Here is a 15,195-nt window from a genome sequence, read left to right as displayed (position 1 = left end):
TGACTTCCTGGTATATAATCTCTGCCTGTACGACTACCCACTTGCCTGCTGTATTGTATCCAGAACTTGATTGTATATTATCCTGTGTATATGAATATATGTATATTAGTTAGCATAGTTAGACAGGGTGGGGGGGGGGGGGGTTGGGGTGTGTGTGTGTGTGTGTGTGTGTGTGTGTGTGTGTGTATTTTTTGTTTTTCTTTGGTTTATTGTATGTCTGATCATAAGACATTCACCTGCAATCGTATTGCCAGTTGTGTATTGCTACTTGTACAGTTACTTGAATACGTTTGTATTTATGTTCATGCACCGATTGCATTTTCTCTTGTACATATCCTGCACTTTCGTAAATAAACCTTTACTTTATATCACCTTTATCCCGTGGTCTGGTCTTCAGTATTTCCACAACAGTGACATTCTGCATTCAGTGCAAATTTGCATGCACTGCACGTTACACTCCCTCCCCATAGCCAGAGGGCCCCAAGGATGATACAGCTGTGTCTCAAGACGCCACTAGATGGCGTCATAGATATGAGACACAGCGATTGCCACACAGGAAGAATCCCCGATCATTGCACCGCTGACACATTGCTTGCACGCTCCACTCCACAAGCCAGGGGACACAAGTAGTCTTGAGCAGCGCACTCTGCACACCATGTTGCAGGGTATGGGGGTAACTGACACAGCAGGGAGCTAGCTGGCAAAAGCAGGATCACTAGTGCAAGATCCTTGCGCTCCTCTGCTAGTAACAAAACCTGCTCCACCATCTGTTCTGCTTGACTGACTCAGGCTTATACGCAAGTATATAAGGTACTCAAACTATATTTGATAAATGCAAAAGGTTTCTTTTTTGACTATTATTATACAAGGGTAATTCTTTTTCTTAGATATGGTGTTTACTGGAAAGAAATGCAGGATAAATACACACACATTTCAGCAAACAAATAGAATGTGAAGCTACCTGTTAAGCCAGGAGAAGAGACCCCGTGCTGCAGACACAATGTCTATGATGCTGGCAAGCTGTCTAAGAGTGGGAGACAGGCCAGAGGTTTGGGAGGCTGGAGCTTTCTTCAAAGTTATAATGTGAGAACGCAACATCTGAGCAACTCGATGCAGCTTGTCAGTGAGGGAGAACAGGCTTTCTCTATGCAGATCATAGTGCTAGGAGAAAACAAAAATAATAAAGTAGTACAAAAAACAATGCAGCCATTTTCTAGGCAACTATCAAGCATTAAAATGTATAATGTGTATCGCGACTCCGCACGGTCAGTCACTGTTCTATTCCCATTGTTCTGAATAACCATATAATTACAGTTTTATGTTCATGGTCAAAAATATCTATATATGGCAGCACCTTTTAGGTTTATAGGATAGCGGCTATCCTCCTCTTCAAAGCGGGGTAACGCCCGCGGAGCAGGTGGGACCTATTTTGAGGGGATCCTCCGTCTGACCTAGCCAATTCCCTGCACCTTACTACCCGGCTAAGTATCTCCTTTGTTTTGCACTCGATTATTGCACCGTCTACACGGGCTGCTCCTGACTTCTCTCACTAGACTTACTACTGTGTGAATGACAGTTTTGATAGCACTGTTTGCACTTTAATATTTATTTTTATTTATATAAACCCTTTTGCACATCCATGGTTTTGGAGCACATAATGTATTGTTTATTAATGTTTTCACATGCATTTTCATGTTTAAATGAGGGATTTATCAATTAGTACTTGCTATTTACAGTCACTTTACAGCTCTCTTGCATAGATATACATACTGAACCCGGGTTCACCCGTGATGGGGCTCATTATCGGAGCCCCTCACGGGATATATTATTACCTAGGATAAAGGTTGTATTACTAATGATCATTATATCTTGAGGGTTACATGATCATATTATTACACTCTGGCTAGGTCATTATTGATATCAGTGTGTCGGTGTGGTTTTTTTTAGATGATTTTAAACTGTTTGTGCTGTGTTGGAATGTCAGATATCTATGAAATAAAGTCATGATTTTTCTAAATTGATATTTTTGTCTTGAGTGGTGCTTTTGTAAGGGGTTTCTGTCCTCTCTCCTTTTTTTGCATTATATTTATTACCCCAGCACACTCACCAGTGCAGGTGTTGCGGACAAATATTGTGACACTTCTGTAACCTACTGGTATCTCTCTAGTAAAAATGATAACAATGTTCTGTATGCAGAATATCCATGTGGGACATAATTGTAACATTTCTGAGCTACCCATAATTTGCTCGAACCTTTCCACACAAAAACAAAACCCTATTTTGATTTGGCAGCCCTGGCTTCAGAATCATGGTATTTAGTTTGTCCTGACATTTGCAGCAAAACACATCCTTAATGTTGGCTAATCGTAACAACATGAGGAAAAACTACACAGATAATACACTGTAATGCAAATATTCATAAAAGAAGTAGGTTCTTTACCAGGGCGCAGAGCTGCTCCACAGCTTCCAGTATGATCTCTTGATGCCCAATGCTCTTTACTCCAAAAGCTTCAAGTTGCTGGGGAGAGAGGTCCAACAGGGCCTGTCCACTTATATCCCATTCTTGAAATGGGTAATGTTGAACTGAAGGCTCCAGACCTAAACCCCAAATTATAAATATATACAGTATGTATTATGTTTTCAAACACACACAAGCAACCCAATTACCCAACTTTCAGCAGCTGGATAGTGCACTGATTAAGGGTACCACCTTGGGCAAGACTCTCTACTGCTACAAATGCCTACCAGGGTGACTTAATGAGCATGCTATAAGTAGCTGAAGCTCTCCTTAGCTACCCAAGCTTAGTGCGGCATAACACTTTTGTAATGCAGCTTCCCACACTGCAATGCACCACATATGCGTCATTCACAGTGCGGCGAGTGCACTGCGGTGTAACGGCATCCGGCATGATTATGCACCAAACACAGTGCCTTACCACAAAAAGTGAGCATTAACAGTTCTAGTGAAGCATACATTTTATTAGCTGTGTGCTTCACTGTATGAGATGAAACACTCAGATACCATGGAGTGCCGATTTCCCTGCCTGTTGGATTCCTGCTGTCACAGGCAACACAATGGCCACTGTGAACGTAGACTAAAAAGTACTGTCTATTATCAGTCCAGGCTGCCAGGCTCTGCATGGCATGCAAACAGAACAGAGAGCAGCTAGGCACTGTTCTATCACAAACATGTCTCATTGCCTGTTTATCAATGTTCAGACACAGCCATATAACGTGCAGAAACATAAAATAAATCTAAACATTTGTGGAAAACACTATTCCTCTTGAAGTAGCATAGCCTATTAAGCCCCTTAAAGAGACACTGAAGCAAAAAAAATATATATGATATAATGAATTGGTTGTGTACTATGAATAATTACTAGAAGATTAGCAGCAAAGAAAATATTCTCATATTTTTATTTTCAGGTATATAGTGTTTTTTCTAACATTGCATCATTCTATAATATGTGCAGATTACACAACACTCAGCATTCAAAATGATTCTTTCAGAGCAGTCTGTGAACTAATGACCTCTCCTCTGCCAGAGGAAAAGTAAATAATTAACTAACAGTTGAGATAATAAAAAAGTCAGAAAACAGCCCTCTCCACCACTTTGAAAGTAGAGATAAGGGCTCTTTTCCACTATGAAATGCGTTTCAATTTCCACCATGCGATTGAGCTACTATACTCATTATAGTCCAGCTCAATCGCATACAAAACGCGGCAGGACGACAACTGCGCATTTACCAAAATCGCATCGCAATCGGATCGCACTAATGGAAATTGCTGCTGCAGTTTCCATTAGTTTAATGTACCTTGCAATTTGCAGTCAGAAGCAAATCGCAAATCGCAGGCTAGTGGAAAAAGGCCCTAATGGCTTTTTTGTATAGAGATAACAACTGGAGTTTCTTAACTCTTCCTGTACTGGAAACAATTAGACTGCTGTATCTGATCTTAATGTTTTATTTCTCAGCTGTACTACACATTCAAATCATAATATCATAGTTTTTTTTTCGCTTCAGTGTCTCTTTAAGGAGTAAGGCCTGGAACCCACTAGCAGTGCTTTTATGGGTGTGATCCCACTTCAGCGATGTGATTTTATAAAAATCCCCCATAGCATTACATTAGCAAGAGCTTTTCAAATCACAAGCGCTTAGAAAAGCACTGCTAGTGGGTTCCAGGCCTTAGTGGTAAATGGACTGCAGATAAACTACACAGACTCTGCAGAATAAGGGCTGGTTCACACTGCAAGAGCTTTTTTTTAGCGCTAGTGATTTGAAAAGCTCTTCCTAATGCAATGCTAGCACTTAGAAAAACCTCTTGCAGTGTGAACCAGCCCCAAAACTGGTGGAGCAGTGTTCTCTATAGAGTACTCTGTTCTGGTTGTATTAGGGCTCGTTTCCACTAGTGCAGTGCGATTCCCCCTGCAGCTGTCTGGTGCCCACGCAGTCTCCATCAGATCCTTCCGGCCCCGCCGGCAGCCACTTCCGGTTTCGGCGACAGGAGCTGACAGGCAGGGAACGCGAGTGATTCTTTGCTTTCCCGGCCACAATAGAGCTATCTATGCTGCTATATGATATATACTCTATGCTACAGCAGCATAGAGGGCGCTATTGTGGCCGGGAACGCGAAGAATCACTTGCGTTCCCTGCCTGTCGGCTCCTGTCGCCGAAACCGGAAGTGGCTGCCAGCGGGGACAGGAGGATCAGAGAGAGTCTGCATGGGCACAATACAGCTGCAGGGGGCTGCTGGAAGCCCCAGGTGAGTAAAACTCATTTTTTTGGGATTACTTAAGTGTCCCTTTAAGTTAATACCACACAGATAATTAAATGTTCCCATGTTTTTATTGAACACACCATGTAAACATTCATAGTGCAGGAGGAAAAAGTATGTGAACCCTTGGATTTAATAACTGGTTGGACTTCCTTTGGCAACAATAACCTCAACCAAACGTTTCCTGTAGTTGTAGATCAGACGTACACAACGGTCAGGGGTAATTCTTGATCATCCCTTTTTACAGAACTGTTTCAGTTCGGCAATATTCTAGGGATGTCTGGTGATCTATTTGGCTACAGCAGTGTCTGAATAACGCCAGAAACAAGCATGTGGCTAATCTTGTCAGATTTGAAAATAATGTCAGAAACACCTGATCTGTATATGCTTGTTCAGGGTCAGAAGAAGCTAGACGTATTAGAGGCAGAGGATCAGCAGGATAACCAGGCAACTGGTATTGCTTAAAAGGAAATAAATATGGCAGCCTCCATATGCCCTTCATTACAGTTGTCCTTTAGGCCACTCTGTTGTCGATTTACTTCTATTTTATAGGTCGCTGTCCTGTTGCAACACCCATCTTCTGCTGAGCTTCAGCTGGTGGACAAATGCTTTTTATTGCCCAGTTATCTTAAAGAAGATCTGTGGTGAATTTACAGCACATTAAAATAAACATATTACTGTTTCCCCCTCTTCATTTCTCCTATTTTCGCCGCTCCCTGCTGCCAATAAATAACTTAATAAAATATAATTTTTAAACCTTTGGGCAAGATGGCTGCAAGGTAAAGTTCTTCCAGGTCAGTACACAGTCTCCCTGTTCTGCTGTGCACAAGAGATGAGCTGTGTTACTTAAAGAGGAGCTGTTAGGTATAGGGTCTCAGAGAAAATAAACACATATATCAGTAGCTAAAGATTGGCTGTACTTACATTACATATGCATTTCACTGTCCACGTTTGGATTTCACAGAATTTGTATATAGTATATGCAGAGATAGATGCTCCTGACAGCTCATGGCAGGCTCCATGTTTGTGAAGCCAAATGTGTCGTCATGTCCTGCCTGCTTCTGATCACAGATAAGCTCGTTCTTGAACAACACGGTGTGCAGTGAATATTAATGAGCCATGTGGCTAGGAACAATAGCTGACTCCTGCAGTGTACTTTGCCCCGAGATTTATCAGTGTTTCACGCTGGACTGATTAGAAGCTCCTGTACCGTCTCATTAGCAGCCGAGGGGAGGGCCCCAGAATGCTTTGCAGTTTAGCTGCGGCTTGCGTCTTTATGGGTCTATAACAGACTTTAAGATAAGCACACATCAAAGGTAACTGAAATGTTTATCTTCACTAATGGCTTTTGAGCTTCCTTCTAAACTGTTTAACACAGGAGAATAGAGGTTTAAATTAGCTTCTGCAGCCTGACAGTTACTCTTTAACTAAACACAGTTAAAGTAACTGAGGCAGTAAAGGGATTCCGTAGGGGTTTCCTGTGGATAAAAACCGCCACTTACCTGGGGCTTCTATCAGCCCCCTGCAGCTGCTATGTCCCACGTTGTCCACCTCCGATGCGCCGTTCCCAGCCACCGGCCCTGGTCTAGGTCAGCACGCAGTCCAACTGCGGCTACGCGGCCGTGCTTGCTCTTGCCCGCGTCATCAGAAGCTTACTGCGCAGGCGCAGTACAAGAAACCTTCGTACTGCGTCTGCGCAGTAAGCTTCTGATGACACAAGCGGCAGCGCGCATTATTCGGCTATGACACAGATGAATAATGCCCAGTGCCGGCGGCGGGGGAACGTGTGATCGGAGGAGGCTGGCGTGGGACATAACAGCTACAGGGGGCTGATAGAAGCCCCAGGTAAGTGGCGGTTTTTATCCACAGGGAGCCCCTACAGAAACCCTTTAAAAGACTTTATTTGCAGAGTATACCTTTAAAGCGGAATATAACCCAGCATTTCAACTTTGCTCTAAAACATTATTTACAGCATATTATATGCAACCAGCATTTTTTTTTTTACTAGACCAGCATTGGAAGGGTTACACACAGAGCTTTAAAGTTCCATGCAGAGAAATGCAGACGCAGCCGAAGTTTAGATAGATACATTTAAGTAAACACAATGTAGCAAGTGGTGAATTTGACACACTCAGGAGCTCCTGCACAGTCAGAGTGTGTGTCACATTCCTCACTTGTTACATTGTGTTTACTTACATGTATCTATTTAAACTTCGGCTGCGTCTGCATTTCTCTCCACGGAACTTTAAAGCTCTGTGTGTAACCCTTCCAATGCTGGTCTAGTAAAAAAAAAGGCTGGTTGCATATAATATGCTGTAAATAATGTTTTAGAGCAAAGTTGAAATGCTGGGTTATATTCCGCTTGACTCTGTTAAAAAAAATTTCATCCTTAATTCCTCTATCCTATAAGTTCCTACGCCTGTTCTAATGTGGTCTGGCTTACTGCAGCCTTTCCTACTTGCCCAGTGACTGTATTATCTCTGTTATATGATCTAATCTTCTCTCCTCTGTGGGCTCTGTCCAGCTGAGGCACTCAGACTGGAATGTGCAGGGCTGCTTGTGATTGGATAGAAGCTATACACACCCCCTCCAGGCCCCCTGCAGGCTCTGTATGACTCACACACTCTGCTTATGTGAGCCTATCACATGCTGGTTAGTTTGTTTGTAAACACTGCCTAAAACTGGCAATTACAAGCCAGGTTTGCAGCAGAGAGTGGCAGAAACAGCACAGAGGGGCCCAGGAGAACATAATGAATAGAATGGTATGCTTTTTGTTGTAAGAATTTTAGCGTACAGATTCTCTTTAAGGAGCATTTCTAGAAGCACTGAAGAACAGTGTGATTCGGATGGTACAAGGCTACGATGTACAGACAGGGAGGCAGTCTTGTTCTGTAAACATCGAGTGTTTTCATATTTCCTAAAGGTAAACAATGTTCTTTGTAGATTAAGAGTCAGGTCCCTGGAACATGGAATTTTCCAGGCCATGTGCAGTAAAGACTGTGCTTGTCATGATATCACGCGGTTTTATCAGCCAATAGCAGGCGATGAGGTATTGATCCATCCCTGCTCAGATGATGTCACATTTAACTCTTTAGAGTTAGTATAAGAAGAGCTAACGAGCTCCCGGGGGGCTACTGCTGCTTCTGACTTCGGGCTGATGACTTCCACCCTTTACTCTTTTTGTAATGCCTTGTCATCTTATCTAACTGTATGCTGTATATAGGCCTAAGTGCAACGTAGTATAGATGTAACATAAGAGAAAGCCTGGTTGCCATTCAAAAGGAATGGACCAAGAGCCTGTAACGCAAAGAGGACTTACTACAGACCAATTGCTTCACTGAGGTGTAACGAACATGTAGAGATAAGCATTTGTATATCTGTTTACTGAATAAACTCCTGAAACTTTGACGACGTCTAAGAAGTTCTATCTCCTATGCTGTTGCTGTGATGAGAGTCGAGTTATCACACTTCCTGTGATATGGTGCCGAATGAAGGTGTAGTGTTGTTGCCCATAGCAACCAACAAAGATTTATTACAAGCTGAGCTGAAGCCACAAGAGGCAGATCTCCCTCCTCCTGCTGTCTGGAGCTTGCAGAAAGGTCAGGGATGACTCATATGATGATGTGCAGCGGGGGGACAGTTGCTAGACTGTCTTGTCTCTTCCTGCAGCACACTATTTGTCTAACTAGACAAATGATTAACAGGAGCAGGAGAGAAGACAGCAAAGCTGTTTCTACATGAGACATGGAAAAAAAGATTAGTACTGATGAAAGGAACATATCTCTTCATTTAAACTGCATTTTGAAACAGGGCCACAGAACCCCTTTAACCTTCCCGGCGTTCTATTGAGATCGCCAGGGCGGCTGCGGGAGGGTTTTTTTTTAATTAAAAAAAAAACTATTTCATGCAGCCAACTGAAAGTTGGCTGCATGAAAGCCCACTAGAGGGCGCTCCGGAGGCGTTCTTCCGATCGCCTCCGGCGCCCAGAATAAACAAGGAAGGCCGCAATGAGCGGCCTTCCTTGTTTTGCTTAGATCGTCGCAATAGCGACGAGCGGAGTGACGTCATGGACGTCAGCCGACGTCCTGACGTCAGCCGCCTCCGATCCAGCCCTTAGCGCTGGCCGGAACTTTTTGTTCCGGCTACGCTGGGCTCAGGCGGCTGGGGGGACCCTCTTTCGCCGCTGCTCGCGGCGGATCGCCGCAGAGCGGCGGCGATCAGGCAGCACACGCGGCTGGCAAAGTGCCGGCTGCGTGTGCTGCTTTTTATTTGAAGAGAATCGGCCCAGCAGGGCCTGAGCGGCAGCCTCCGGCGGTGATGGACGAGCTGAGCTCGTCCATACCGCTCAGGAGGCTAAACATTAAGATCAAAGCTGTTTCGCCACATCCCCGCGGCAGAATGAGGCGTTTATCCCCCTGAAATTCCCTGGTGCAAAATTCTGCGATCACAGAATTTTGCTTCCTGGAAAAGGCAGAGGTGTTGCGTAGTAGCTCCGCCTCTGCTCCAGTCAATCTCTGCCTTTCCCCTCCCCCTCTGTCTTCTTTCACTGAGAGGGGCGATGAGAGGTGGAGATTGACTGGACTGGAGGCAGAGCTACTGCGCACAGCTCTGCCTCCCCCGTGCAGCAAAATCTACGACCTGGAAAGTCGTGGAATTGTGCCCCGGGATTTCAGGTGGAAAAGTACGTAATTCTGCCGCGGGGATGCAGTGAAGATAACTGGGCAATAAAAAGAGACATAAAATGTGGTATGTGTATTACATCTGGTATCTGTATTACAACTTTCATGTATCACGTGAAGTTTTGCATCTGTGAACCACTATGTATTAACAAATAAAGCATCTGCAGCAGTGCCAGCTTTTCCCTTTCCTTGTTTCACACTGACTGTCTACTGGCTAGAGCATGCTGATGAAGTTTGTCAGGAAGCGTGCACACTGGAGTCCACTAGTGCAGTTTACCATATGTATGTGTTCACACTGTAGTGCCAACCTACTGCAACCTCTTTGGGCATCTCCACAGAATATTTCGCCAGTACTGCTGTGGAACATCCAGGTGTTCTTTTGCAAACTTTAAATGTGCAGCAATGGTTTTTTTTGGACAGCAGTGGCTTCCTCTGTGGTATCCTCCCATGAAGTCCATTCTCTTTTAGTGTTTTATGTATCGTATATTCACTAACATGGATGTTAGCATATGCCACAGACGTTTATAAGTCTTTAGCTGACACTCTAGGATTCTTCTTCACCTCATTAAGTATTCTATGCTGTGCTCTTGGAGTCAACTTTACCGGGCGGCCACTCTTGGGGAGACTAGCAGCAGTGCTGAACTTTCTCCATATGTAGACAAGTTGTCTTACTGTGGATTGATTAACTGCAAGTCTTTTGGAGATACTTTTAAAACCCTTTCTAGCTTTATGCAGTGAACAATTCTTAATTGTAGGTCTTCTGAGAGCGCTTTTGTGAGAGGCATCATTCACATCAGGCAATGCTAGTTTGTGAAAAGCAAACACAAAACTGGTGTGTGTTTTTTTTTTGTTTGTTTTTTTTTATAGGGCAGGGCAGCTGTAACCAACACCTCCAATTTCATCTCACTGATTAAACTCCAGCTGGCTGACACCTCACTCCAATTAGCTCTTGAAGAGATGTCATTAGTCTAGCGGATCACATACTTTTTCCACCTGCACTGTGAATGTTCATGGTGTGTTCAATAAAAACATTTAATTATGTATTATTATTGTATTATTATGTATTCGTAAACTGTGATTGTCTATTGTTGTGACTTAGTTGAAGATCAGATCACATTTTATTACCAATTTGTGCAGAAATCCATATAATTCCAAAGGGTTCACATACTTTTTCTTGCTACTATAGTTTAGCCTGTCTAATTCCCCCTCATTTGTGTATAATCACAAGTTGTAATTTGATCTCTTCCAGTGACACCTGACTGCCACGACAGATAAGCTCATTTGAAAGCAGAGGATGTTAACAATATGGGCTTGATTCACTAAGGCAAATAACATGCCTTATAAAAGTTAGCACGCCTTATTAACATTAACACACCTTATCAGAGTAGCATAGCGAACTTATGCCTGCTAATTGACAATGACGAGAGCTCCACTTATCCTGCCCTGAGCCCCTGCTATGCTACTCTGATAAGGCGTGTTAACTTTGATAAGACGTGATAACTTTGATAAGACGTGATAACTTTGATAAGACGTGATAACTTTGATAAGACGTGCTACTTGTCTTAGTGAGTCAAGCCCTATGTCTGCTTCCATGAAAGCAGGAAATCAAAACAGTGCAGATTTATTGCAGGATTTGTATCAGCTGTAACAAATAAGTGTTTTTTCTTTAAAGCGGATCAGAGATGAAAAACTAACTATAACAAGTAACTTGTCTATATAGCTTATCTAAAGTTTAGATAGTTTACACAGCAAATCTAGCTGCAAACAGCTTTAATAGAATATGATTATTTCTTCCTGTGATACAATGACAGCAGCCATGTTGTTTGTAAACATTACACAGAGGCAGACTGATCTGCATCTTGAGCACTAAGCCTGTGAAAAAAAAAACCTAATCCCCCCTCCTCCCCTCTCTGCCTCTGAAATCTCTGGCTAGTAATACCTCCCCCTCCTCCTGCCCAGAATGAGCTCCCATGAGCCCTTGCTACTGTCTGAAAATGCATTGGCTCTCTGCAAACCTGTGGGCGTGGCTTGTTTAGTTTATAGGGAATTAGAGTATTAAAACAAAAACAAAAAAGTATTTGGCTTGAGGAATGCTCTATAAACAATAGGAAAGGAACACAATTATGCAATGAGTTAGGCTACTTACACAGCAAGACGTTGTGTTTTAGGGGACGTTATGGTCGCATAACGTACCCCTAAAACAACGTATGGTGGAGTTGAAGTTGGACGTCAGATTGAGCTGCGTTATGCAGCTCTCAAAGCAGCCGCTCCAGGTTAGTGATAGGAAGTCCGGATCTTTTTAAGGATTCAGATCATTTGAATCGGATCATTGAAAAGATCCGGATCTTTGAACCAAATAATTTGAATCATTTTACTAGGGAAGCAGACTGGGTGAAATGACTAGCAGGACAGGACTTTCCCTGCACTATACATTCTGCATGTTTCTGTTTCTTCGAGACAGACATTCACTGTGAACCGAATCTTTCATTGTGATGATCCGGATGATTCGACTCACAAAAAAGATCCGGATCACATGAACCATGTTCATGATCCGGACAACACTACAGTCCTACCACAAGTCTCTGCAGTGCAGTGAAAATTAGCCATGTGGCTGGAGGAGGAGGAGGAGGAGGAGAGAGCTCCTCCTCCAACATTACTGAGCATGTGCAAGCAGTCTAACGCTGCTTAGCCCAGTATACTAGGTAACGCAACGTGGGCACTGTGAACAGCACAATTGATTTTACAGTGCTGTGAGTTAGGCTGCGTTACCGGCTGCTGTAATGTGGGACTTTAAACGTCCCACTGTGAAACCAGCCTAAAAGTTCATCTCAGACCCACTTTAAATGCTATTTAAATGCTATTATGCTGTTGCATATCTTTAGAGCAGAGAGGAAGTTCTGAGTTCAGGTTCGCTTAAAGTGAAAAGCAACAGTAATTTTTTTAACAAACTTATGTTACAAAACATCAAATGTAGCACTGATAGATATATATATATATTTTTTTAAGAAAATGTAAAAATGTAAAAAACAGAACATAAAGGAACAATCCGTGACAGTGTAAACACAAATTTTATACTGGTAACTGAAGATTCAAAAACGGGCAAGTTGAAATTTATACCACAACTCTACTGACAAGATACTTTTCCATTCATGCCATGACACCCCTCCCTTTCCATCTATTACTTAGGTCACTAGGAAAGTGAGTCTGAACTGCTTCTGTGCCAGTTTTGCTCAGCGTGCAGTGCCTGGGAGGAAATTGAGGTTGATTCACTACCGTGTTTCACCTAAAGTAAGACATCCCCTGAGAATAAGCCTTAGCAGGAATTCCTAGCATGCTTGAAATATAAGCCGTCCCTCAAATGTAAGCCCTACCTGGCAGCACCCCACATAACAAAAGCAAGTCACACTCAATACAAAGCCTGGATATAGACTCTTACCCACATGAACAGCAGAATCAGTTTCTTGTAAGTGAGAGCCAATGGGCTTGATTCAGTAAACAGTGCTAACCCAGTTAGCACGCCTAAAGACTTTGGGCGTGATAACTAGGGTGCTAACTGGGTCAGCACCGTTTACTAAATTTACATCGCGCGCAAAGTCCCACACTGAAAACTTTGCGTGCCCACAGCGCGGTGTGCGCGAAATGTCGCATCGCGGTACCACGAAAACGGTGAGTTGATGCGCCTATAAGGTCGCATTGCGTGCGACTTTAACGTCACATAGTGCGACATTAAGGTCGCACCCAATGCGACCTTATAGGCGCATCGGGTGCGCTGTTTTTGCGGTGCGCGCGCAAAGTTTTGCGTCCGGGACTGTGCGCGCGATGTGAATTTAGTAAAGGGTGCTAACCCAGTTAGCACCCTAGTTATCACGCCTAAAGTCTTTAGATGTGAATTTATCATGCCTAAACTATCTTTAGGCATGATATAGGGCTTTTCACAGGCGTGCTAACACTTAGCACGGTTTACTGAATCGAGCCCAATATCTGCAAACCACAGGCTCTGTGTATGCAGGAGCAGTGCTTTTCAGCGCTGCTAGATTTGGGCGCAGCCGGCGCCACCATAGACTATAATGGGAATCACATCTACAGCGGCGCTCAGCGAGTAACGTCCGTGCCGTCAGAAGACTGAGCCGAAGTTGCTTAAAAAAAACACAATAATTCGGCCTCCAGCAATCGCAAGCCGAATTATTTCATTCCCCCACTATCCATGGCGGCCTGGAGAGGGAATAGTAATTAACACGGCCCGGACTTGTGCAGAAGTAGGATCAGCCATATACCGGGTGTATCCTGCGCCCAAGTCTACCGGCGCCGATTTTAAATGTATGCGTGTATGCGGCTTGTGTTTCAGCATGGCATGCAGTATATACATTTTGTATAAGAAAACTACCAGTGTTTCCCCAAAAATAAGACAGCCCTGAAAATAAGCCCTAGCACATCTTTTGGAGCAAAAATTAATATAAGACAGTGTCTTATTTTCGGGGAAACACAGTAACATTATTGCGCTCGTCACAGCAAAATAATTTTAGTGCGCGTACACTATGCATGGTCCCTGGAGCCATTGTCATAAAATTGGTGTGTGCTGAACATCCACACTAGGCTAGCCTAGGACTGCATTATTATGCACCGGACCCTAATCAGTGGCTTCAGTATACAGTAAAAGAAAGTACAGTATAAGGATTTATCTTTTTTTCCATCTCATGAATTTTAAAAGCTGCATGTCTTAAACATTTCAGACGTTCCATAGATAGGAGCAAGTGTAAGAATGGGAAGCAAAGGTTATAGTGAGATGAGCTCCTGAAATTCACTACTGGTCAAAATACATCCATCACATCAAAAGGCCAAAAGAGAGGCTTGACAGCACAAACCACAAGAATTCCTCCTGACACTCAATTTTTGTTCAAGTATTAAAGGGACTCTGAGCAGTGCAGAAACTATGGAAAGATGCATATCATTTTAAAGCTCTCTTTCTCCTCTTTCCAATGATATATAAACCGTGCCCTACGGCTTTTAGTTTTCGCTATTTTCGCGATTGAAATTGCCACTGCCACGATTTCGATCGCGAAAAGAGAAAACTAAAAGGCGTAGGGCGACGATTTAGGTGTCGTCAGAAAGAGGAGAAAGAGAGCTTTAAAATGATATCCATCTTTCCATAGTTATATTGCATTACACAGTCACAGGGCAACTTTTTCCTAAAGTCAGCAGCTCCATTCTGCTGAATGCAGCTGCTGACTTTGAGAAAAAGTCGCCCTGTGTAATACAATGTAACTATGGAAAGATGGATATCATTTTAAAGCAGTAGGATCAGCCATACTATGCCAGGGTAAAAAAAACACATATACAAGTCGATAAATACTTGATCTACTTACATAACACATGTATTATACTGTCCACGTTTTGATTTCAGTGAATGTTATATGGTAAATGACGATAATTCTGTTCCTGGTGGGGGCCAGGTCTTTTGTCCACAGTTAAGGCTAACTCGTGTGCCCTCTTGGAATACAGAAGCTGCCATCTTCATTTCCTTACTGCGCCCAGACTGGTGCTGCTGCTCTCTAAGGCTGCTCCAGACATTACATCTCATTTCTGCTACTTTAAAGGAAAGGTTCAGGGAGGGTGGGTAAAAAATCAAAATCAATTTCCACTTACCTGGGGCTTCGTCCAGCCCGTGGCAGGCAGGAGGTGCCCTCGCCGCCGCTCCGCAGGCTCCCGGTGGTCTCCAGTAGTTCTGCGCCTGCGCAGTAGAGCC

The 15,195-nt window shown here is 43.4% G+C and overlaps 1 protein-coding gene across 3 annotated transcripts in view; it reads right to left on the bottom strand.

Annotated features, from left to right (window-relative positions):
• Positions 1 to 15,195, bottom strand: part of CNKSR1 (connector enhancer of kinase suppressor of Ras 1) — a 90,386-nt gene that overhangs the window by 55,318 nt on the left and 19,873 nt on the right. For all 3 annotated transcript variants that reach the window (XM_068269212.1, XM_068269211.1, XM_068269213.1), the window contains exons 2-3: positions 2,441 to 2,598; positions 962 to 1,161 (exon numbers count right to left, since the gene is read on the bottom strand). In XM_068269212.1, coding sequence (XP_068125313.1) covers positions 962 to 1,161; positions 2,441 to 2,598 — 358 coding nt within the window. The remainder of the gene's footprint in view (positions 1 to 961; positions 1,162 to 2,440; positions 2,599 to 15,195) is intronic.

This window comes from Hyperolius riggenbachi, chromosome 2, assembly GCF_040937935.1.
Source record: "Hyperolius riggenbachi isolate aHypRig1 chromosome 2, aHypRig1.pri, whole genome shotgun sequence".
Taxonomy (NCBI): Eukaryota; Metazoa; Chordata; class Amphibia; order Anura; family Hyperoliidae; genus Hyperolius; species Hyperolius riggenbachi.
This window is presented reverse-complemented; position numbering and strand designations above follow the sequence as displayed.